The following is a 26741-nucleotide window of genomic DNA, read 5'->3' on the forward strand; positions in this document are numbered from 1 at the left end:
TGCGCTGTGAGCCCAAAGACAAAACATTTCTTAATCACGGGAAACAAAAGCAGGGCGCGCCGAACTGAGGCCGTATACATGCACAAACAGGAACCAACGCTGCTTGCTGCGCTGCATTCTTCCGTGACCTTGCTGATGGAGGGAGTAAAACATCTTTATTAATAATATTTGAATGGCGAGAGCAGTGTGGGAGGAACCCTCAGTCCAGGGTCCCTAAGATGATTCCGGCGATGTTTCGAGCCCGTTGTATCACAGCTCGGAGGACCTCGGGAGGTCCGTCGCGGAGGGCATCGTCCCACAGCTCTTTGTTGCGTAGGGGGTAAAGGAGAGTTGGCAAGGGAGGAAAGAGGTTTGCAGTGCACTCAATCGTGACGTGGAAGATTGTGGGCGAGCTGCCACAGCCAGGGCAACGATCTGCATAACAGTGTGGGTAGAATATTTCACTGGCCGTGGGCCCTCCGGTCTACATATTTTTCGCCATCGATTGCCACTTTACGAGTCCCCCCCCCCCCCCCCCTTTCGCCTCTTGATATTTTAATGTTTCAAATTTATCGCTGTTCGGGATAAAACCGTCATCTGATAAAACCGAGACCTTCTCGCGCCTGTCATTCCTGTCCCGTCGTCAAGCTGCATGCGCTGTTCTCCAGACGACGGTGCGAGCGCGCATGCGTGCCGTGCTATTCGCTGCTGCTGCTGCTGTCTGATCACCAGATCTATAACTCTGCGACAACCTATTGTTACATTCGACTGGTCGTTTACTTTGTTACAAAATTACTTTAGTAGCATTATTTCGGCTTTGTTAATGCTATAGAAGTGCTTGTCGTCGGCACAGATACATTTACATTATTAAACGGCCTTCAAAGCTTTTCAGGAGTCATCGCAAACGACTTGTGAAGCGTGCAACGTAAAAATTACAATCTCCGGCCGCAAAACCGCGCTACAAACACAGTTCCCCAATGACTTCGATATCGGTAGTTCGCCTGTGTTGCAACGTCACGTAAACGAGCGAACGTATTGACTGGCGAACCTGTGTAAACTCTCTTGGAGAGAATTTGCGCAGAATTTGCCCTTGCGTCTTGGATGAAGATTGATCGGAGTTGCTGGCGATGGAGGCGGGGAGGTGATTTCATTCCGATGACGCCATATATGGGTGCACTGCATGCTTTTAGCGAGGCTTCTCTCTCTCTCGCGAGGTCGTCGTCGTCCGATGATGAAGAGCACATGTGCGTCCCACGGCGGCAGCCCTGCCTCCGCTCCCGCGACGCTCCTCGCCTGCTGCGGCCACGTGCTCCTCCACATGCCGGCGGCGATACCGCGCGTCAACTGTGGCACAGCGAAACCGAAACGATTTAGGCTGGTGCGATGCATTCCTTCAAAAAGTATATTTCCGTTCATTGGTCAGAAAAGGGCTGGTCGCTGGTGGACCAGAAACGAAAGCCACACTCTCGAGTTTCGCGCCGAAACATCGGCGCCGGTACGTCAGTATGACGTCAAGCATTTTCAAGTATTAAATGTTGTATTTTGGCCTTCCTGGCGCAAACTTCCTAACCTTGCTTGGTTGATTCGTTTTATTGCGATAGCAATTATATGGACACTCCAGGCGCATTTATGCCACCGCTGTCGCCGTGGTGTTCTGCATGAAGTCCAAGGGCAACAACATCGCCGCACGCCGTATGTGCGAGGGTAAGCGGACGATGGCGGCTTAAACTCGCGCGCGAAATGGGGGAAGGCGGGGAGGACGCGCGCAAGGCACTGGGGAGGGCGCGTTCAACTCATGCAGCTGCTGCGTGACGCGGCCCTATTTTGAAAGCGATCTGGACAGAGTGCGCAGAGTGCCAATGGCTTCGTGTGCGCTGTGTTTCCGCCGCTTAGTTCGCGCTGAAGCGAGAGAGCACGAAGGCCAATTCGCTCGCTATGGCTGCCGCCCTTCCTCACTCGTGTTTTCATAGCGAGTGACAGGTGCTCATGATTACCTGTGCGCGCGTGACACCATGCTTGTTCAGTTAGTAAGCGAATGCTTACCAATTTGTACGGCCGATAAATACTATCCTTTCTTCGTATAGCTGCCTACTAATTTGTTATCGCAACTGATGCTTCGTCTTTCGGGCGATACTGCGACTATATTTTAATGAAATGCAATAAAACATAATTGGCGATTTGTATAAAGGCAGCAAATGTAATTTATGCTGGGTTCTATTCTGGAAATCGTCAAATTTCGCCACATTGTGAAAATCTGTAATGGCGGCAGCCGACTGTGCCCATCAGAGCTGACAAGCTGGCGAGTTCGCCAAGAATAGCACCGCTGGACATGCAATCTTTGACATAAATGAATCAGCGAACGAATATGTTTCTGATGCAGCATTGTAACTTCAGCGCAAGAATAAGGCGACCAGAAGAGCTCGATTTTTTCTTACGTTCAGAGCCTTATGAAGTAACAATGAAGCCAGAACACTGTCCGTTTTCTTCATGTGAGTTATACATGACAAGACACATGCACAATGGCATGACGAACAAGTTTTTCTTGGGAACCGGGCAGGTCAGAAAATCTATTACAAGTCTCGCACTAGCTTAGAAAACTTTTCAGGAGGAGTAGAGGAGTTTCATTTAATGCAATCTTGCAATGCGGGAATAAATAGCAATAATGAAACGATTCATAATCATGCACAATTTAAGGCAAAGGTACACTATAAAATGCAGTTGGGGCCTTGAAACTTTTATAGCCATGAGGGGAACTAGCCACTTGAGAAACAGCACTTGTGTGCGGTAACCACGACTACTGACATGGGGTGCTATACTGGAGATTGTCAAATTCTGCCATGTGGGCTTTGAGCCAATCAAAGACCAGATGCAACGGTGCATGCACTGAACCATGTTTCACATCCACAGGATTTACAATCAATAGCAAGCCTTGTGCATTTGTAACTTGTTACTGTGTTCTCAAAGTCTTATAAAATCATTAAAACACTTGCCCGTCTGCCCCATATACTTCTTACCACAAGAAAGGGCAATCCTATAAATGACATTGGTAGTGCAGGCAACGAAGACGATTTTGTGCTCCTTTCACATTCCTTTGGTCTACTATCACCGCCGTTACGATGGCATGCAGGGCCCAAGAAGTTTCCGAGGGGCTGAAAAAACAATTTTTGACCAGTGTGCTACTTTTTTCATATTAGGGGTTACTTTGTGGCAAGAAGTACATCAGGCAGACAGGCACGTACCTTAATGACAGACAACAAAATAACTATGCCTAAAATGCACATTATGGGTGGCTCTCCATTCATCGTAAATCCTGTGGATGTGAACCATTGTTCAGCTAATGCACCGTTGCATGCTTCATACACGACAGGCTCACAAGGTAAATCATTGAGGCTGAAAATATTTTAAAATTAGGTCCCGAGTACAAAAGCACCCCAGCTGTTATTTCTAATAAGGAAGTAGTTGTTCTTAGGAGGTAATCATTTACGCATTCCTGATGGCTTCGTGCGAGCGAATAAAATTGTGCTCTGGAAAAATAAACCTTTGTTGGTTGTTTTGCACTTAGTGTGCATTGTTCTTTCTGTGGTCATTCCTCCAGCGCTGTACAACAAGATCATGAACAAACAAGGCCAAATTTTCTCTAACAGCACATTCACTGCCGCATGTGTCACAGGATGGCAACAAGCATTTTCCCCCCTATGTGATTGTGCAAATGCAGGTCTTTGCTTTAATGTGAATGTGACATTGCATAAAATCAATGCGAGTGATAAATCCTTGTTGCTTCCCAATGCGAGCACAGTGGCAGCATATCTCTGGAGCTCAATAAAAATGAGACTCATCAATAGGTGGAAATGCACCCGAAATATATGACGTGTGACCCACCTATAAGTCACGGTGCACAAGAACTGGGAAATCAAAAACTGCTGCCACAGTAAACATGTTAAGCTGTCACAGCTGCTTGGTGCAGTACAGTATCATCGTCACCAGCTAATGTGTGTAGACCTCACAGACGTGCAAACAAACATGGGCGTCTCACTCGCATCCTGAAGAGCCCAGAGAAGAAAGGCATGTGTTGTTTATTAATTATCTTACAACTTCGAGACCAGGGCTTCCAGCAAGGAGGCACGACCATCAAAACATCTCAGATGCAGTTTTAAACAGTGCACAAAGAATCACAGATGCAGAACACCTGAAATTATTTAATAAATAAGCAATTTAGCTGTTCTCACAGGCAGAAATTTCAAATCTCACGGCTCCGCAACACTCAACAATTTATGTTACAAACAGTAAAGCTTTGCCAAATGAAAATGGCAGCATATGTCGCCATGGTAGTCAGCTTCCAACAGCATAGCAACGCAAGAATTTACAAGTTTATAGGTTGTGCAAGCTAGCACTTTGAAGCCAAAGATTGCTGTTGCATAAAAGTAATGTGCTGCAGCAATGCGTTCAGTGACAAGCTACTGCAGTGTACTTCCCATTTGCGTTATTTCACAAGAACTGTTCTAGTGACACATTAGCCATACTTTTACAGCTTGCAGCTTCAATTGTTTACCACATGCATACAAACGAAGCAGTTTGGATTTGGAATGTCTACAGTGACGAGGAAACTCCCTCAAACGTCAACAATTTTTTCAAACATTTTAAATCTTTTGAGGTTCACTGCTGTCACATGACGATCACTATTCTTGTGGACATTTCCTTTTTAGCAAGTTACGTTTTTAATGTGATGCTGACCAAATGCAGCATAGATTGTCATGCAACCTAGTTCATATAAAAATTGAAGTGCCATGGCAGCACACTGCCTTCAATCCACAGTAATGCAAGTCAAGATGTCTTTACCCCTATGCCATGCCAACGAATGGAACCCTCGCCACTAGTAAGCATTCATATGTCAATAAAACTCAAGGCAGTGCCTTATAAAATGTTATCATTACGACTAAACATCTGTCCTCAAAAAAAAAAAAAGCTAATAGTAAATAACATACTGAGTTTTTAATGGTTCATGTGGAAAGATCTCCAGACTGAAAATTACAGTAAACCCAAAAGCGGAGTACAAGGATGAAATAGTGGCATGGTGCGAAGTATGTCATATTCTATCCCCTAAGCAAGACGCGATTATTTAATCATAAATTTTATTTTCCTCTTATTCCCATTTTCCTTACAGTAATATTTATTCAATGCAGATCTGCATCAGATAACACTATATCCAAATATTCCTGCTTCGTTTCATCTTGTATATCATAATTTTAGGTGCTTTTACCATCTGATTCTTTGTCAATCTCCCATAGTTAGTTGCACTGAGGATCAACCAGCAGGTTTCAAGGCATGGGGGCCAAAGAATAGCCAAGCGAAAGAATAGCCAAGCAGCGATTCTCCGAAGTTGCAGTTGGCTTTCCGCTGCTTTTTCTTTTTTTGTGTCGGGTACATAGTGATAGGAGAAGGAAATGCCCACAAGAATGACATGATTACTACTGTCATGACAAAAGAATAGCGTCGACTGTACAAAATAGTTTAGCCATAATCTGCAGCACTACAAAATGATGAAATAGACGAGGGTATTGCTGAGAATCCTCTGATGCCAGAAGAGCTGTAGTCATCTCAAGCGTCTATAATAGGCAAGAAAATGTGACAATTTGATTTAATACTAGCTGGACAATGCCAGCTGCTACACATTGCACGGTTACAGCACAGCTTCCATCACGATACACACTTCATGTGGTGCATAAAAATGAAGTTGCAGCCCTTGAGAATGCATCAAACTACACAATCACCACCAGCGGACGTATCCTCTGGCAGCAATTTTTAATAATTGCATCACTTTCGCAAGATTTGGCAAGACCCCGCCCACAAAAGCCAACGAGAGCTCCTTGCTTGTGTTTGCCTTTGCCCTGCTTATATCAAGTGCAGATTCTCGTAGAATCTTGCAAAGTGATACTATAGCCGAAAGTGATCACCCGAGAACACGACTCCAGATGTGACAAACCCATCAAATAAGTTCAGCTGAATCCACTTGTGTCAAGAGATCAGTGTTGCATTACATTGCTTAAAGCACTACAGCAGTCATATAGGACACATCAGTTGTTGCTGCAAACAATGCACCGTGGATGACGGCCAGCAGCAATCCTGCTCTCTTACGTCTTGATGTGACAGCTAACAATTCCTAGACTAGCCCTAGCAACTTACACATACTTGAGCACACTTCATGAAAGAGTCATCCAGGGGAAGTAAACTCCGACAAAAGTCCTCAAATTGAATGTGACGCGGCACTAGTGAGGAAGTTGCCGAGTGCCATTCCACTTCTATGTATTTGTGTCAATGACCACTCTATTGTAACGATACTGCCATGGCTTTTGGAGACGACTGTAGAGGTTACCATGGCATTTATGTTTTCATGCCAAGAGCAACACATCAGAGCTATGCAAATTGCTCTCTATGATTGATCATCTTTTTTTACTGTGCATGTTCTGCACTCAATTTCGGTACATGTTCTTCAGATGTCTGGTTCTCAGAGACTGCTTCAAAGCATCATTTTCCCCAGCAGAATAAGCAGGAGCTGCATTTTATCCCAGTGCTGAGTAATGCTCTGTACATATCTATTTTGTTGGTTTTCCAAGTCTAATATGCATGATCGTCAGCACAGAATATATAACATATCCTAATGACAGATGTCTTACATTAACACCAATGTGTACTTTGCTGCAGTAAATCTGTGCATGGCTAAGGAATTTACAGAAAGGATATACATTACTCTGTTTCGCTTTTGCATTTCTGAGCAGAACCAGTAAGAACAAGCATAAATATTAACATCAGTTGCACAATTCAGGTAAGTTTCCAATCACCAAGCACCTGATGGTAGTTGGTTCCACTAAAACTGCAATGAATTATATTCTCACAATCAGAATAGACGCTAGTGCAGCTACAGCGCATCAAAGCACCAAGCGAGCCTATAATTTGACCACAAAACTAGAGATGTCAACATCCAAATCCACAAGCAAAGCAAACACCAGACCAAAAGGCAGCCCTGGGCATATGCTCACGCAACCTTCTCGCTTGATAATAAACAAGAAAGGGATGAAAGAAAGCCTGGAACAGCAATTCCACATGCTTACCGCGAACTTTAAAGTGATTCACTGAATCCCAATGGTTCATATAATGCAAGCTCTTTTGTTCCATACTCCCAGATACATTTTGCACTGGTCAATTTACAACAGATATGTGCTCTCCGCCTATTGCATAATAGTGGATTCACACAATGGTGCCAGTTGTCAATTTATAGTGCCAATGGTGCATCATGTCGTGATAACAACAAGTTGTGGCAACCAATCTACATTCACCCCTAATGCAAGTCCACTAAATCAGGGCCGATATAATGTAAGGATTCCTTTTATGCAGTTCTATTCCTTTCTTATCACTCACTGCTCACAACCAGCTCATCGTAGTGATAACACAGGTGGAGTGTCACTTGGACCACTGGCAAATAAGAAAAAGGAAAAAAAAATTACGGCATTACCTCTGCTCAGGGTGCCATTTTGCTTTGCGGTGCTGGCAGGTAGCAGACGTGAACTAAAGGCAAGACAATACATTGTGTCAGGCAACTGAGGTGTAATCTTTTTAAAGGCAGCCACACAAAAATTGGGAGGCAGTGGCTTTCGGCCAGCACATTGCTCTTTTCCTAATCAATCTCGGCGCAAGAGTTCCTGATGCAGCTGTTCACGAATGGCATTTCCCAGACTTTCTAACAGCGATTTGTCTATTTTGTCTGCTCCTTCACCTCCTTCATTCTATGTACGAATGCTTTTTGTTGGAAGGAAGCCTGTGAATTTCCTGCGATGTCACAGATTCATCAGCAAGCTCGTTTATCGGGATTAACTTATCCCTTTCGCAACACAGTCTTGCCTTGCTCTGCAACGCATAGCTCAACTGGAGGTTCAAGAAACGCTATGTTGCGTCTGCAGGTTAAAAGAGTGTCTAACTATGGCATGAAACAGCCATGAAACTTTTTTTTTTTTTTTGTAAAGTGCACCGTCTTTAGTGCTTCCATAGAACTCATTAATCCTTTAATCCCGAATCCCGAGCTGTACTCGTCACGGGAGGTTGTACCAACATCGCTAATGACGGCTCGCATTCATTCAGCCTGATGCTGTGCTGCTCCCACTGCCAAAGACAAGCGCGGCTTTGAGGGAAAGATGCCCTCAAGAGCAGCGTTTCTTTTTTATTATTGAGTTAATTCTGACCAGAAACCAATCAATCAATACATTTTCAGAATGACTTAGAAAAATTTATGACAACATTAGAATGTTTGGGAAATCTGGTTCATTTCTCCAGAATAAATTTGGAGGTTAAAGGGTTAAAGTGGGCCCAGCAAGGCATCAAATGCAAACTTTTCTTCAAAGCTGTAGCGAAAATGAAGCGAATATTGTTTTAGTAACCACATAAGTGTAAACATTGTTTCCAGCATTAGATGCCTGTGAGGATTTTTGCTATGAATAAAACACTTTTTGCTATGAAATTTGGATAAGAGTACTCGAATGAAAACTTAAGAATCCATTCTGGAAGCGTGGATCTTATGTTCTATGACACATAAGTAGAGAATAGCCTGGCTGTAACAGTTCTACAAAATATTTTTGCCAGCACTAACGGTGCTCAGTTGTGAGCCTGTAGACCATATCTTAAGGCTTTTTCTTTTGTTATAACAACATGCAATTGCTTTTTGCACGTAGTACTTACTTCTTTATTCAACATCACAAAAAGCATCACCAAAGAGGAGGAACAGTACTGGCTGAATGCAGATGTCTGAAACTGCAAAAAGAGTTTCCATAAAATTGGAGGAGTGTGTGCTTCACACAATTCCCACAAATGATCTTGCATATACCAGGAAGATGGTGAAGGAAACAGATTACAGAGCATTGAAGACATACCACAGTGGGAAAAAAAAAAGAGAGTAAAAAAGGGATGGAAAAAAAAACTCACAGGCAACAGTTCCCAACAAAACAAATGATCGATTCAGTAAACAATGTCCTCATTAAGTTATCGACTTAAAAGAATGAAATCAACACAGCCCTCCCTTGATGCAGGTGCCTTGGGCAGCAGTGTGTCTGCATGGAAGCTGTCTGGTTTGGCTCGTCGTCCGCATGGAAGACACTGCCTCACTGTCGTGGACCACAAGGGGTGTCGCTGTCTGTCCTCTGCCTTTCCGGCAGGGTCACACGCACACTTCTTGTCCTTTGCCAACATTAGACCGGTAGAGTGGCCCATTCCGGCCACATTCTTGGTCAGCTACTGCGATGACCGGAGGTCAGACAATGCGCATGCTTGCCATGGAGGACTGCAGAGTCTGCTTGGGGTCAAAAAAAGAGTTGTGCACATTTGAACAAAGCAGAAACAAAGGTTTCATTAGCAACACATCACTGTTGACATTAATAATGGTGACTTAATTTTTTGCCATGGTGCAGTGAAACCTCATTAAACCGTTGCAGCGTTGCAGAAGTCGCGGTGCACCTTTTCATTGTGTGGTGCTGTTCTCATCGCAACGATTGCATTCGTGAGACTGACATAACGTGCAGCTTCTGCCACTGTTAGGCCTGAATCGTATGTGCTGTCGCTTTCCGTGTCATCCTTATCACTGACGCTCGGCGACACTTCGGCAAAACAAAGGCAACGATGGCGAAAAGTCAAACCTCGCAGCAGACATCTCTTCGCGGTCGCAGCAGCACTGCCAAGCAACTTCTTCACATTCCAAATGCTACACACCATAGTCAACAGTAGACCCATGTTGTGTGCCAGCGCCGACTTCGTGTCACGTTCGACAGCATAAACGATGTCTAATTTTTCTTCTATGCTGAGCACCCAGCGTCTTTTTTATCCGAGATTCGACATGACGCAAGTCCTCGCTTACACTACGCCACAACGCTCTCTGGGACAGCGCTGAAATGATGATGTGGCTTCACATGCAAACGCACAGGGTGCTTGGAGGCCGTTGTTACGATCTCTGATGCTTGTTGTTCTGCCGGGCCACCCGATGGGGACGAAGCACCGCCGTGTTAGTGCGACTAAAAGTGGAAACACTACGTATTAACCAATACGTACGCAATAAGCTGATGCGGTTTACTCGGTTACAAAACACATTATGTTCAATGGCCGCTGAGTTGGATTTGACTTTACTACTTTTAAAAAAGAAACTACTGTTTAAGCGGGTACGGTTTAACGAGGTTTTACTGTACTATGATTGTACCGGTTCTCAAACTAAGCCTTAAGCACCTCAAGCCGTATTGCATGGGTTATTCAATATTACATGCTGTCAGTGAGTGATAAAATGAAACTGATTTGGAGCACCACTGTAAAATAGAAAGCCAAAACACATAGATAAGAAATATAGCTTAACAAATGACTAACCATGTCTTAGAACTTCACTTTCTATCATGGCGCCTAGTGTGATTTCCACCAAGTCTTCTAAACAATGAGTGCAGTGAAAATCAACACATTCCTTTGGGCGATCTGTGCAACTGAGGTTTTAAAGTGTGCAGCCTATGGGAAGAGTTCTTTTTTTTTTCTTTTTTTTTAACAGCATCCCGTCGCTGTACTGCTGCTTATTCATAAGCAGAGGTGGGCAAATGCCCCCGACTACCACACCTTTCTTACCTTCTGTTTTCTACAATTTCAAATAAACAATTTGCCCAACCCTCAAGCTTAGTTTGCAACACTGATTGTCTAGTGCTGTTCCTATTGTCAAAGCGCGCCACACTGTTTCGCTTTTAGATGCCTGACCATTCTCCGAAAATTCCACTCAGCCATGCTCACTCGGATTCAAACTCACCAATCTATACTCAGCTGGGCTCACTCGGCCTGAGACTCACCAAACTTCTACTCAGCCGAGTTCACTTGGACTCAGACACACGAAGAAATTTCTACTCAGCTGGGCACACTCAGACTCACACTCACCAGAATTACACAGCCAAATGCGGATGTATCGAGCTCGAAGGGGATTGCAAACTAGTTCACTATACTGTATCAATAATTCGATATATCAAATAAAAATTTTATACAGAAGTTTTCAAGGGGATTTTACAGTTGTTCGTTTTCGTTATACACAATGATTCACTACATCCGGGTTCAGTTGTACGGCCAGGATCACTTGGGCTCATTCAGACCAAGAAAGGTCTTCTTGGTCCACAGATCTCACGAACTCAGACTTCCTCTTGAATTGAACATACTAATGACAAAAATACCTTCATACCAAGCCAATATATAACGAATGCAGAGGGATTACAAACAATTATAATTTAGAAAAGAGTTTGTGTTATAGTCATTATACAAGAAATTTCCTTATTTCTTGTTCATCATGATGTCTTGTAAGAACCAAATAAGTATGACGCTCAATCTTGGTAGTGCGGATTTATTTTGCCTAAATACCGTATTTACTCGAATCTAACGTGCACTTTTTTCCCGATAGAACAGGTTCAATAATTGCATGCGCATTAGAATCAAGTACGACCCTAAATCTGCGTTACCATAATGCCATCAGCACTGCAATATGGCTGCCTCGTACAGGTTTTGAGCCCAGCTGCTGCAGCTTCCTCCATGTGCTGTAGTATGTGCACTTAGGTTAGTCCGCCATCCGTCTTCCTGTTTTCTGTGTTTTCTCAATCAGCATGAAAGTGCTGACTGCGAAGACACACCGAGTTCATCATGAAGCCGCAATCAAAAGGAAAGTGATCATGCGTGCGGAAATGGATGGAAATCAAGCTGCATCATGGGCGGTCCGAGTTCCTGAGAGTTGCATACGGGACTGGCACAAACAAAGAGGCATTCTATTCCGGCAGCTGCTGTGTACGGTGCGTGACCACACGGCTGCTATCTTGAAAGCAATCTGCGATGGAGACAAAGTCTACACAACTAGGCACACCACACTATGTTATCGTTGCTTAGGTCACGTGGAAGCGAGAGGCCGCACAAAGGTCAATTCGGTTGCTCCTGCTACCACACTTCCTCCCTTCAATGGTATAAAAAAGAGTTTCCGCGATCATTGAGTGAGACGTGTTCATGTTTGCTTGTGGGTGTGACACCATGCTTGTTTATTTAGTAAGCAAATGTTTAAAAGTTTATAATATTAAAACAAACAAATAAATAAAAAATAGAACTACTAAACCGGCCAATAAAACTACTATCCTTACTATTCGTATAGCTGTCAACTAATTTGCTATCATAATTGATGCTTCACCTGTGACCTTATTTATCACAACTTTAGCTGTTTGCGAGTACACCTGTTTTTCCAAATGAGAGAAAATTGTATGTCTGTATGAGAGAATGAGGTGCGCAGTGCTGTAAAGCTTTTCTTAGGCCAGAGCGAACGGGTGCGTGTTACAATCGAGGGCGTTTTTTTTTCCTTTTTTTTTTTTGGTCATGAAAAGCAAGTACTCATTACAATAGAGCGCACATTAGAATCAAGTAAATATGGTATGCAATAGGGATGTTAAAAGAATATGCAAATTCTTATTTGTGTACGCGTGCAGTGTGCATGTGCATTTTTGGCAATTCGGGATAGATCACAGTTCTTTCTAGCACCACTAAACGAAGGCTTGCCTCATGAACAAGTTTTCCCTGCTTGAAATGCGGGCAAGCAAGCTTGACTATGCGTAATGCCACTTATCCACTATTTACTACAGAACTGCAGGAGGTTTGCTGTAACACTTGTTGGTGTCGGACATAACGCTAGGCACTTAGAATTTTTTAAGTCCCGTTTGGTACACAAAATCAACCGTAGTTTTGTCTATGTCACTATATATGTACCGTAGGTACAGATGTACAATTTCAGCAGTGACATTACTGACAACCTTATCTGCTGTTAGTCATGCTGAATGCAAGCATCAAACACGCAGGATGGAAACGATCTGAGAGGGAGTGTCATGTGATCATCCTGAAGCATACTCATAATAATAAAGAGAGAGCGAGAGAGAGAGAGCGAGAGCGAGAGAGAGAGAGAGAGAGAGAGAGAGAGAGAGAGAGAGAGAGAGAGAGAGAGAGAGAGAGAGAGAGAGAGAGAGAGAGAGAGAGAGGCGCACGGGAAATAGGCCCTGACCAGTACGTGGAATGGACAGCACACAATGAAGGCGCCACTAAAGCTTACTACATACCATACAGTGTTTGAAAAAGCCCAATAACTATGCAGGGCCTACTCCTGAAGACTGGTTGCCCAGATTGGCTCGAGAGATAATGTCGAGGGGCGGCATCATAGGAGGCTGGCTTGCCGAGGCTGGCTTGCCGAGGCTAGCCGCTTGGCATCATGCTCCCTGTTTATTTAAATTTTCCGTCCATCAAGGCACCAAGTGTGTGCCTGCTTCGTCTCATTCTTCTCGAAGGCTGTACTGGACACTAAGCAATTGGAATTTGGAATTGGAGCATTTGCACCAGTTGTTCCACATAGGCAACACTAGTACCCCTCATCAAAAACAACGCCACAAGCATAGTTTAGCATCGCTACCAGCAACTACGCAGTACTATGATGTCACGTCACACTTGTGGGGATGCTCACTTCTCACGTGTCCCCGTATGTTTTCCCCACATGGCTCTTGCATCTCCCGTAATCCAGCTTCTTTGCGTAACTAAGTGCCGGCAGCAGTTGGAGCAGTTGCTGATGACTACGAGAGATGGTGCAAGTGTTGTGCTGCTAACACTAGTACCTAATGGTGGTGCCACTAGGGCGCAAAGGGGAGTGAATGGCCTGTGCCTCTTTGTCTTGGGGGCAGCTAATGGACGTACATGTCGCGAGTGTGCTAACACGCTTTGCGGGACTGTCCTGAGAAAGCTCTGGACCAGGTCACTGGGATGGACGAACTCAATCGTTGTTGGCTATGTTTTCTTTTGTGTTTAGGTCGGCAAAATAAACAGAACTCGCTCAGACTCTCTCACAAATTGTATTTTTTGCTCAGGGCTCACTCAGATTGACTCATGGGTGGGTTGGTCAGAGTTCGAGCGAATCGACTCATGAGTGAGCTTGAACTTCAAAACTTTAGACTTCAAACCGACCATGCATACAATCAGAGTTACTTTTCTGTACTTTAACAATACGAATTGTCTTTTTCTCATTTGACCTCACATTGTCACTGCACCCTCTCCCGCCCTCCCTCACCTCACCAAGTAACGACAAGGGCAGATGAGGTTGAAGGCCCTCGTGAGGATGCCCATGTCTGTTCATAAGGCGGAGATTGATGGGCTCTGTGGATATTTTTCGTTTCTGCGTCAAAAGTGCCAGCACAAGACAAGGTTTGCACCTCGGCCTTTTAGGCTAGCATTAAAATAGTGGTTGCGAAGACACGCAGCGGATGTTATAATTACTTAATTTAAAAGTGATTTCACAAAAAGTAGATTGAAGCATCACATGCAATTAGCATTCCAAAACCAGTCATACAGGTTGAAAGACCATGCTATAACATGTGTGTTGACAGATGCGTGATAGTCATGGGTGCATTAGAAATAGGCAATATGTTCACTTTCCGACTATCTGATGCTCCTGAAAAACCGCACCGTAGGTAACAGCCTGTAAAGTAATAAACTGAACATGCCACGGATGCTAAGCTATTCATGCCTGTGCTTCCTTCGTACAGCGTATTAGCGCACTATATCCCACATTGAGGGTCTGTAAGGCTTGCTACCAAAAGCCAGACCCTGGAATGCCACCCCCCCCCCCCCCCGTACCTTAATGTCCCACAGGATGAGTCTGCCATCCATGCCCTGGGTGCAGACACGCGTCGCATTGTCCCGCTCGCCCTGCACCAAAGTCACCAGGGTGATGGCATTCTGGTGCGCTGTATCCAGCAGGGTGTCACCTCTGCTCTCCATCGCATGCTTGTCCATGTTGAGGAACTTGCGCATGGCACTGCAGACCAGAGAAGCAATAAGACGGTGCCTCCCACATCAAGTTAAATAAGGGTTCAGCTTAACTAAAGTTCATGAGGAAGTGAACTCCAAGGATAATTTTTACATGGCAGAAGCTCGTACCACTACAACGAGCTAAGCTACAACGAACTTGAGTCTTTGATCAACATTTAAAAAATCTTCATTCCTCAAGTTATGACGCGGTAAACTTGTAGATCTGTGTAATTTTATGTACTTTGTTTTAAACATGAGGTCCATTTTCATTGACCTTCTTTGGTTATAATTTTAGCAAGTGTCCTTCAGTTCCAGAAAAACAAATTGGCTTCCTAGGTGTCAACTTTGGAGTCTTGTTACTCTTGTTCTAGTATGCACGGAGCAATAAAGTTAGTCTTAGATTTCTTGAATCATGCAGAAGCTATTCATACTTTGTTTAGCGAAATATGAGGAACCTTTTTTTTTTTTAAACATTTCTGAAAAATTAAGGAAAGGAAGGTTACATATGAGTAGAACCAAGCAAGAACAAAAGCCAACCGCATATTCGAAATGGGCAAGCAAATATTACATATATCTAGAGGTTCTCAGCACCGTAACTCAAACACTAGAGATATTTAAAAAATGTTTGGTCTATGACCCAACTCCCCATTTAATACTTGGTACTGAATGCAACATTGCAGCGAACACATTCAGCTATAATCTGCAGCACACGTATGGTAGCTGCAGTTATTTAAACATAAGGCAGTTCCAGGACGTTAAAATTATTAGGATAACTACACCTTCCAAAATCTCGTATTGACTAAAATGTTTCGCTACACTGAACTGAAAATTCCATAGTTCTTCAAGTCTGTGTACCCAAAAGGACACTTTAATATGCTCGCACAACAGCTGCATACTAGACGTTAGAAATGATATAGCCAATTGGAATAAAAACCCAAACACGGTGGCTTTTCATGGCTTTACAGACACCAGAGAGTTTCAGTTCACCATTTACAGGCCGCTCTACCCAGACCAGCCGAGCTACTCAGTCGTTCAGCAAGAACATTGGTGCACACGAGCGCAATGCTCATACCGGCAGCTGAAGGAAGAACATTGACGCTGCACTGCTGCTGAGCCCACCGAGCGGAGTGTCCAGTTAACTTTGTCATTTTCCAACCAAGTCGACTGCATGTCGCTTGCATCTCTGATGGACGCACTAGCCTAATCTGTGAAATCAACGCAGTTCTCTACAGTGCCTCAGTACGTGAACCGTGGGTGGGGCGAACTGTAAGCGATGCTCAGACCTGCCTAATGCCTTGGCACAGAAATGTGCAACACACACATGCATGCAAAAACACACGGGCAGAACTTTCACGGGGGGTGCCATTTTGCCACACATGCAGGTTTTTTTTTGTTTTTTTTTCGATCACTTTGACAAAATTACAATTGTTACTGGTCTCGTGCAACGTACTCGCTTGTTGTGTCGGAAACTTTACGAATACGGTTGCCAATTTGATAGCATGAAAGGCCTGTCAAATCAATTTGTATCTGAACACCACCCACTGCTCTGAAATATTCAGTGACGCACATATATGTTGTGGATAGACACGAGTAGCAGGATCCAATTTTGTTATTAAAATTTAAAAATAAAACCTGCCAAAACCACAATCTGCTTATGAGGCACTTTATGGTGGGCATCTGCAAATAAACTTAGATCATTTTTTAACATGCTGCATGGCGTTACATGAATGTTTTTGCATTCCACATCCACTGGAATGCCTGCGACCTTGTACACAGCAGCGCAACATCGTAGCCACTAAGCGGCAGGTGAAGCAGTAACTGAACAGTGCTTGCAACTGTCAGTCACCAAGGCACTCCGTTCATTTCGAGGTGCTACTTCACCCACTAACCAGTTTAATTTTCATATATACTTTCTGCTAGTACTACCTCTGCCTCAGAGCCATCACTAGCCTGTGAACAGGGTTCTCTCTACATGGTGAGCAGCAGTAGTAATGACGCCCACCGCTCCAGGTTGAGCAGTGAAAATTAGTCATTCTTTATTTTTTTTGCGATCCTCAGGTGTTCCTTTATCACGTGGGGAGGCTCACCCTGATGCAGAATATCTGAGGCTACATTGCAGATCGATTTCAAAAATATCAGTTTAAGTTCATAGTGACTAGTTAAGGGGAAGCTTTAGCTCGGGCCGAACTTCGACGCGGCCTAATCAAATACATGTAAAACGCAGAAACGCTTTTCTGAGATAACCTCTGGACAGATTTTAGTGAAATTTGTTACATTTGAGAGAAAAAGTTACATTATAGTGACTGTTGGAAGCGGAATTTCGATTTAGGGCCTGAATAGTGTTAAACAAATCTTTAAAAATTCGAATTACTTTTGGCAGTACTGAGAAATTTGTTATAGCAAGATGTCACTGCACTACTGCTCTCCACTTGGTGATAGAAACACTACATCAGTTTAGAATAACAAAATTTTCTACCAAAATCCCAGTGCTGGTACATGACTGCGGCATCATGGACTTGAAATTATTTTTCACACTTAGGCTGATGTGGCATATTAAAGTTCTTGAAACTTGTCAACACTTTCAGAGTACAAAGTAGTCTACCTTTACCAACAAAAAATTAACTATACCTGGCGACAACTTTCTATGACAGCACCACCAAAGGCTACGGTACGGAGCCGAAGCGCACCTGTTTTACTGCGCCCCAACATGTAAACGTTGGGGCACAGTAATGTTGCAAATGTTTCCCCTAATGAAAACATCTGAAGGCTATTCAGTGTAAATGAAAATTTACCAGTGGCCGTTTTTTTATACAATTTATTAATTAATCAATACAAATGTTGCAGACTAGAAGGAATTCCGTTCCACGCACATTCAGGTTTTGTGGTTTTGCGGCATCCGTAGTTCTTTCCCATCACCTTCAAAGAAAGATGGCGTCCCCTAGTTGCAGCTCGTCAACATCGCTTACAAAGCAAGGTCTGCCGCATCTCGCGAATCCACCAGCTTTGCAGCCGGACTAAGAGTTCTCAAAACTGAAGCTGTCCGTACAGGCAAAGAAACTGGCACACTACGTTTATGCACAAGTAAGGAAAAGCGACCCGCAGCTGTCTGTGAGAGCCGCATTTGGGAAACTCAGCGAGCTCACTGGTGTTAGCGAACACAATGTCTTCTGGATTAGGTTCGACGTCCACAGTGGCACCTTGAAGTCACTGAAGCACAAATGCCCGTGCGAAAACCGGAAAGACAAGACTGCAACTTCATGACAGCTTCTCCCTTGTAGCTCTATGAAGAAAAGTGCATCAGTACTTTCCGCGAAATGAAATTCCGACAGCTGCAAAACTCGCTCATGATGTGGCCAGTGACAGCAACATAAACATGCCTAAAACGAGCGTGCAAACGATGCAAAGGCTGCTCAATGATATTGGCTTTTCCTTTCGCAAACAGAAGAGAAATTGCGTGCTCTTCGAGAGAAACAGCGTCATCAAGAGGCAACGGAAGTACCTGCGTACCATTTGAGAACTTCAGACTGAAAAACGGTATGCACGAGAGTAGGTCCATTTTGTAACTTTTGTAGCGTGTAAATGAATAAGTACATTTCTTTATACACCCAGCAACCTATACCATGAAAGCACTGCTCCGAAGATGCAACAGACATAACTCACGTTTGGCTGCAATTACATGGAATCGTAGAGGACACGCCGTCACGTTCAGCCCAATACTTTTTCGTGAGGACATGGTAGCTTCCGAGCTTTCAGTGCTCGCAATCGAAACAAACACAAGCGCTCTTGTTTGCCAGTTCTGTGCATGCATTATTTCAGCAGAACACACATTAAAGTGAAAGTTACAAATGCCACTGTTTTTTGCAGCTTCACGTGGTGCATCATCGCATTTTGAAAGTAGCAATGCCACTCATGGCAATCACCTGGGCAGCGTTTTTATGATGTATTAAACGACATGCCTTGGTTGTTGGGTAGCACAAACAAGCAGCCTCCGCTAATTGTTTTATCATATTAACTGAACAGTGCTGATTGTCTCACTGCTTCTCCTACCTTGTAAAATACGGTGTTTGTAGCTGATGACATGCTTTACTTTTTATTGTTTGTTTGTTCTTGCAGACTGACATGTTACCTTGACGAAACTTGGGTCAATGCCGGCCACACAAAGGAGAAAGTATGGGAGGATGTGAATGTCACCACATGGGAAGATGCTTTTCGACAAGGTTTGACAACAGGGCTTCGCGCACCAAGCGGCAAATGCGGCAGGCTGATCCTGTTTGCCGCCGGTAGCAAGGATGGCTTCTTAAATGATACACGCCTAGTTTTCCGAGCAGTGAAAAGAACTGCTGACTACCACAAGAAAATTGATGGGCCGCGCTTCAAGAAATGGTTCACTGAACAGCTTTTGCCTAACACCAAACCATGCAGCATTATAGTAATGCACAATGCCCCTTACCGTAGCGTTCGCCTCAAGAAAGTCCCAACGTCATCAACATGAAAGAGTATGATTCAGTCTTGGCTCACGGAGAAGAGCATTGCATTTTCCCAGGACCAATTAAAGGCAGAGTTATTGGAGCTAGTGAACCAACACAAAAAGATGTTTTCCGCCTATCGCATGGATGTTGTCGCTAAGGCTGCTGGTCATGATGTCGTGAGGTTTCCTCCATATCACTGCAAGTTCAATCCTATCGAGCTGATATGGAGCCTGGTGAAAAGTTACATTGCTGCTAACAATGCCATATTCGCTCTTGCCGGCGTCGAAAAATTGCCACATGAAAGTATCAATCTTGTGACGGCAGGCAAGTAGCTTTGGGCGTGTGCTTACGTTCAGAAAATCGAAGAGGAGTTCTGGCAACATGACGGCCTCATTGACACAAGCCTCGACCAGCTTCTAATTTTACTCAGATCAAATTAGAGCAGCGAGAGTGATGTGAGTGACAGTGACATGTTCGGAGTGGAAGAGCTCACGGGAATGTGAACACAGTCACCGAAGCCACCGCAACATTGTGCTATGTACTTGTGCATATGTCAAGTGCTTTTACTAATCTTGCATCATTATAATCGTTAAATTCTGAAGTTCTGCGTGTTAAAGACAATATGATGAGGCACGGTGTAGTTTGGAATTCAACACTTCACGTCGGCCTGTGTTAATTAACATACACCTAATATAAGTGTATTGGCACTTTAGTATTTTGCCTACAGCAAAATGTGCAGAAATCCTCTAGAAATAGTGTTTTCGTAGAAGGGTTTACTACAGTCCTTTGCAGTGAAACATTGTATGGCATGTCGTTGCGCTGCAATGCAACACAGTCTCTCTACCTATACATATACACAGCAAAGAGCATAATTGACGCCGTTATCGAAAAATGACATACATAGTATCTTTTGCAGACGTCAATTGAAAATTGAGTATTTCATTGCCAAATATTTAAGTTTTATGATTACACACAAATGATGCCACTGTTACAAATAATATATATATATAGATATCCTTTCGATAAATGTTATACACATTTAATTAAGCTTTCTGCTACTTTCACATGGATCATAGATATCCATTGCGTGCTCACATGGCAACACTGTGAACAACACACTTCCGCAGAATGCGCTGGTCAAATCGAATCCGAAATCCCGGGCAAAATGGATGGACTACTTGATGTAATAACACATGTGCACAGGCTCCACCCACATAGCCTTGGCCGTGCTGCCACAGAAAGTTGTCCCGAAATATAGGTACGAGCGAGCATTATCGTAATCCATGATGTCACAGTGAGGGCATGTGGAAACTGCAAGTTGCCGTTGCCACCTGCCTTTTTTTTCTTTTTTCTGGCTTATTCAGGCTTCTCTGATGATAAGTGTGGCTTTCCCGGTATATTAAAAAAGGTTGATTTACTAAAACAGGCCCCCTTATCTTTCTCCTTAAAGCGCCCCTCACCAGGTCTGGCCATCTTGAGCTGACAAGCACAGAGCATACAATGTGCGCCAACGATTGTGTTTGCAAAGAACTACGTCGCTACGCGCTGCGGAAAGAACTGAAATTTCAATCCGAACGGCGTTTTCTCTTCTCTTCGTGGCCGCTGTGCTCCAAGCCGGACAGTGACGTACTAGCGTCCCTGCGTCGATTTGAAAAGTTTTTGTGGCAAACGCTCCTTAGAGGACATGTACTAACTTGCAGCATATGAGCAAAATTTGCTATGGGGTCTGGTGAGGAGCCCTTTAATGGCCCTTTAAGGACTCCTCCCATGGTCCTGACAAAACTTCAAGGACTGTTGCAACATTATGTTCAACAGCTTGAAAATAAACCATTGCTGTCAACGATAGAGCTTTCTTTCTTTCTTCTTTCATTGCACACAAACGATAAAGGTACAAGAAGAAAGCTTAAAGGATAAAGTTAACAGAAAACGCCACCAACCAACAAAAATATGCGCTGGTCCAACTTCTGGGCGACATTCTACCTTTGACCATATATGCAAACGAATTCCACAAGATGCAGATAAAAACAAGGATTCAAGGATTTCTTAAGCGCTTCATTAAATTTCTTGAGGCCTCGAGAGGGCCACTTTGACATTAGAGTGTCCCCGAGATCCACTACGAACCTTGTGTAAACACAAAGGGGGGTGGGCTGTTACTGCAGCACACTAGAGGTGATGTCCACAGCTTCCTAGGTGCTACCAAAACACTGCTACACCACTTGCAAAGTTAGAGGCTGCCACACAGAGCAGAAATGTGCAGGCAAGGGACATTCGTGTTAGTCTTGGCTACTCCAGTCTAGAAGCGTTATCAGGTGTGCCTTGTGGGTGAACTAATTGAGCCTCATTCCCGCCACACAGGAGTTGCTCACATACGCAGCTGGGCTGATAACTTCGGGGTCGTCATCTGCCGAGCTGTGCTGGCTGCTTCCGGAGGTTACCACATTAACGCTGTGCACGACAAAGGAGACAAGTCCAACGTAAGCACTGCCCATGTCACATGGCATGGAACAGGAGCTCGCAATACACAAACAAAAGGATTTCAATACCATGGACAGCCAGAAAGCATTTTTTTTTCCAATTCACAACTTCAATGACTTGCAGCACACAACAATGGCACAAAAAGAGCGACAGACACACAGTGTTGAAGTATGTGCTTCCAGGCATCTTTTCTTTTTTTTCATTGTCATGAACTCCAAGTCATTGATCATGAAACAACTAGCCTTTCAGTCTTGTTACCAACCTTTGGACAAGCAGCAATGACATAGCCCATAAGAGAACATCAGGTCTGTAAACATCAAAGCCAGTCACAGGGTTAAGTCTCCAAATGCAGCAGACTTCAGCAGCCGTTTCCTTTATACCAAGTCTCCAGTGGCATCCCTCTTTTATAAGGCAGCATAGAAGGCCTACCTTTCAACATTTCAATCTCTAAAATTTGTCAAATATGCCGGTCTGTCAAAACAAACGACTCCACCACGCTCATTCACTTATTGAATACACAACAGCGTCCACCGTGCAAGAATGCAATGTACAAAGGCCCACAGTAGCCCTACCTTTGTTAATGTGTAACATATCGTTGCGCTGTTTCTGCTACATCGATGATTCACTGAATTCTAAACAGCAGCAGCACTGCTGTGGAGCATTATGCAGAAACACTTGCAAAACCTGTTGCAGGTCAGCACAAGCTTAAGCAGAAAGTGGTGAATGCTCGTCGAGCTGCCAGAAGTGCAACAGCTACCGTGCTGCTGAGCCAGGGGTACACATTTACTCTAATAGTGACCATGGCGCAAACAACTTTCTTCCACGTGTAGTTGAGTGTCAATGTAATGAAGCAAACATAACATTTTTCTAACCAACATCAGTGTGTAATAAATATCAACTCCAACAAAGATATTTTCGTGTTGGATGCCATTTCGTTCCATGAGGTTCAAGAAATAGCAACTTGTGTGGTAAGCTATAGCCACGACGAAGCACAATAAACTGATGCAGCTGCTATGCGAGTTGCCGCTCAGACCATTCCTTCGTCATCTGTGCTGGCCATCCCTTTGCTCATTGCCCTGTTGGTTCAACGTGTAAATGTGGCTGCAGTAGCTTTCTTGCAAACTCGCATTACAGAACACCTTGAGGCACCCTGGTCTTTTGCACAAACTGCGCTGCTGTTCAGGGCTGCCTTTTCTCAACCCACTGACACTTGTGCACTCTCAGTTGTACAGTGGCGAAAGGCATAAAGTCGGAAAAAGTTGGGAAATCTCAGCAGCACAAATTTCGCTCTCACCTGACGCCGTCCACCTCCTTGCGCTGTGATTTGTCCAGTTTGTCAACAAAGCTTAGCTGGCCATTGCTGTACTCGTACACCATGGGGTAGCAGTCGTAACCCTAGGTTGAGAAGAGCAAGAATGCTGCTCAGACAAGGCAACTTAACAATAGGCACTGCTCTGCTAGGCAGTCTTGACAGGACACAAGCGAGTGCAGTAACACAGCCCTGGTGCAAACTCACGACTAAATTTTATTCCAGGAACAGTGAGCTGAATGCACAGCACAAGACCCAAAACAGCAAGAGGATATACAGTAGACTTCCGTAAATACGTCTGTGGTTAATTTGATCTCGCCTGTAGGTCCTGGCCAGCGCCCATCTATTTTTATGGGCCCAACTCGTTCTTTAGATCCTAAAATTAGCTTTCGACGAATAATTCGAACTTGACCATTCAACGTACATGCACCTGACCCCTAATGGTGGCCCTGATAGTAACCCCCTTACGGGCAATGCCTGTCTCAGCAGAGCTTAGGGGACAGTGAATACGTTCAACACACGTCATCTCCTGTTGGAAAGGCCTATATCTGGTCTGCTCTAGGAAGATTTTCAAGCAATAATTGTAGCTCACAATGTTCAATTCCGGCGTTTACCAAATTCTAACGAGCACCCTTTTCCCGCAAAAAATATTGGACCAAAAACAGAGTTCACAATGTTTATATGCTTTGCTGAATAATATGGCTGTATTGCAATGAAGCTGACTTTTGGAAATCGCCCGCCTTTGTACAACACATATTGACCCTTGCTAATGTGTTTTGTTATTTTGCTAATAAAACACATTAAATTTCTTTGTTTAGGAGCTTTAACCCGTTGAAGGTCGATTTTTTTCCGCCATATGCGACCGCCCAGGGTCGATTTTTTTTATTGCAGATTCCGATTCTTCTTAGGGACTTATTTTGAAAAAAAATATTACCGTAATTCTTTTAGGGTGACCATAAAGTGAGAAAAAAATATTTTGCATTGGTCTATATGCACTCTTCATTCATGAATAACAACAATAAAAAAAGAAATAAACTTATCAGAATTAAAAATTTGATGCATTTTTATGCACATAGTTCAAGGCTTTGAAAATCCGCAGACGAGAATATTTCGCAAGCCTCAAATGTTCCTGCTCTTAGACTAATACGTACGTCCATAGCGTAATCAAACTGCGTAGGTGCACACACTCAAGAAAACTGTTTGGTTGTGTGCCCATCAAAAAAAGCAACAGATGTGACAAACTTCCGCTAATCTTCATCCTATCGCCAACCAGCTAGGACAATTAGTTATCGCGAGTCTCAAAAAAAAAAAAAAAAAAAGAAACGGAAACGCATGCACGGCGGCATCCTTCCTACGCGCACCCCTGTGAGTACAAAACGAGCGAGAAACAAGCGGTCGCCCTTTGAGCGATTAGGAACGAGATAGCCATCAGTTTTGCAAGCACAAAAAGCCGAAACCGCCCGCGAAACAAAATCCAATCGACCGCCCGCCTGCGCGCACGCCAATGCGCGAGCGGTAGTGTATAGATGTGCGGGAGCAAACTAGCAGTAAACCATGCAACGAAAACCGAGAGAGGGAGGCGCGCGAAACAAACTCCCTGTATCCCCACACAGTGGCAGCACATGACAGAAAAGAAAAAGTTAGAAAATTGGCGCGCTTTTTAAACGTACAGATGGCGCTGTAAATATACGGCATCAACCATTTTTGGACTTGTTCACGGCGCCGCATATTTACGCCATTGACTGTCAAAGGGTTAATCTTACCTCTATGGTAGTTTTCTACTCTGGAAGCATAGAAAGCGGGTGTGAGTTTGATTCGGGAGCATGTTAGAATTGGGCAAATACTGTCAAATTACTTAGCGGTGTTATGGCATTTTATTTTCTTTTTTTTACATCCAGCAGGTAATTCAATAAATTTTAGCGGTCCATCAGGGCCGAATTAATAAACGTGGACCGTATTAGAGAGCTTTAGGTTTTCTGCATATGTATATTACCCTTCATGGACATGGGCGGTAGTAACAATGCTGGCAATGACATTTCGTGACACTTTGTCCAAAAAAAAACTGTTACACAGATCTCATCAAAGAAAAATAAGAAAAGAACTGCGTACTGATAGTTAAATGACTGCCAGTGCTTTACCACAGCAGCTAAGCAGAATACAGCGATTGGTCTAGCACAGCGTATGGCATGCTGATGCAGAGTCTTCAGACATTCAGCAGTGCTCCCAGCGTATGCATCAGTGCGCAATCTGAATCACCTTTGGTCACTGGTCTGCTACACCATGTGTCAGTTTTGTTCCATGGTGTCCGAATTGATCGAATTATCCAGCTGCTAAAGGACAAGCTCCCAAATAAAATGTGCAGCTAGTTTTTCAATTCAAAGTGGATGATAATGTACATCCAGATCAAACAGGCACACAATCTTATAACAAGAAAAATGTAACATAACTCCAATCCCGACAATTGGAAGAACGTAAAACTTGGAGACTATCTTCAGAATGGAAATTTTATATACAACCCTTTCAGATACCTCTTTATTGTTATCGGCCACAACATGTCATCCTCAGAGTGTTCCATTGTGTTTCAAATTTACCATTTCTCAAGTGACTCCTTAAAGGGATACTGAGCAAATCTTCTGCCGCTAAGCTTTGTAGCCCAAATGAAAGCTTGGGTGCTGAAACTGGTTGACGCAACCATGTTTTCAGGCAGAAACTAGCAGAAAACAATGAGTGTAATGCTTTTTTCGCAAAATACCTTATCTAGCGGCCACGCCGTGAACTAAAGGAAGTGACGTGTCTGTGCCGGATGCCGGCCATCGCCCGCATCTGTCCATGTGCACGGACGGCAAACGATGTCTCAAATGCTTGGTTGCCCGCGGCAGCATACTTGTTTTCACAAGCGGAGCTTGTTCCCAAGTATTCAAAATCGCCATTTGTGCTGCGTGCTGCTTTGTAATGTGATCAGTGAAGCACCTGGAACAACGCAGGAGAATGCCTCTACGCTACTGTGCGCGAGGGTGAGACAAGTATCGTCGGGCGAGGCAAGCTGTGTCGTACCTTTCCGGTAGAGCCGAAGCTTCGAAGGATATGAATTAGCGCTGCGCGCCCATGACAGTCAACATGGGTACTGCCAAACACGACTTTCTGGGCTCTGAACACTTCGAGGGCAGTGACTATCAGAGGAACACAGCTTTGCTGCAGAGCTGTGGTATGTCAGCGAAAGGGTGCTGTGGCACCGTAGTAGCAGGGTCCTTCAATAATTTAAGTCTGGTAAGATAGTGATCTAAAAGGAAAAGATGCTTGATTCTGCAACTCCTGAGAGAGCACGGCCATCTGGTCATGAAACTTCCGCATGATGTTATGGGAGAGCTTCATATAGCGTCCGCAGTGGACACACGACAGCGCTGGCGCAAGTAGAAGGTGGACTGGAGCAGACTACGAACGTACGCCACAGGCGTAGTATGCATATGCTTACTATTGCACAATGGTCCAGTGCCTGTAAGGGCCTGTGAATATTGTTGACATAACATGCAAATCGCTGCCCTGTTTCTGTACAGCATTCATAACTTAAGCGTGAACAATTTCGAAACAACTTCAACTCCTTGTTACAACAATGCCTGCTGCTGTTGCTGTAAGCCAGCAGCATATGA

General features: G+C 44.0%; 1 protein-coding gene across 3 annotated transcripts in view; it reads right to left on the reverse strand.

The window, feature by feature from the left end:
• Positions 1-4017: 4017 nt before the first annotated feature.
• The window catches only part of Arpc1 (Actin-related protein 2/3 complex, subunit 1A), a 54643-nt gene continuing 31919 nt past the window's right edge, over positions 4018-26741 (reverse strand). For 2 of the 3 annotated variants that reach the window (XM_075700991.1, XM_075700992.1), the window contains exons 7-10: positions 23080-23180; positions 21681-21755; positions 14668-14848; positions 4018-9310 (exon numbers count right to left, since the gene is read on the reverse strand). In XM_075700991.1, the coding sequence (XP_075557106.1) occupies positions 9272-9310; positions 14668-14848; positions 21681-21755; positions 23080-23180 (396 nt within the window). In that variant the 3' untranslated portion in view covers positions 4018-9271. The remainder of the gene's footprint in view (positions 9311-14667; positions 14849-21680; positions 21756-23079; positions 23181-26741) is intronic. The other variant, XM_075700993.1, reaches the window with a different exon arrangement.

This window comes from Dermacentor variabilis, chromosome 8, assembly GCF_050947875.1.
Source record: "Dermacentor variabilis isolate Ectoservices chromosome 8, ASM5094787v1, whole genome shotgun sequence".
Taxonomy (NCBI): domain Eukaryota; kingdom Metazoa; phylum Arthropoda; class Arachnida; order Ixodida; family Ixodidae; genus Dermacentor; species Dermacentor variabilis.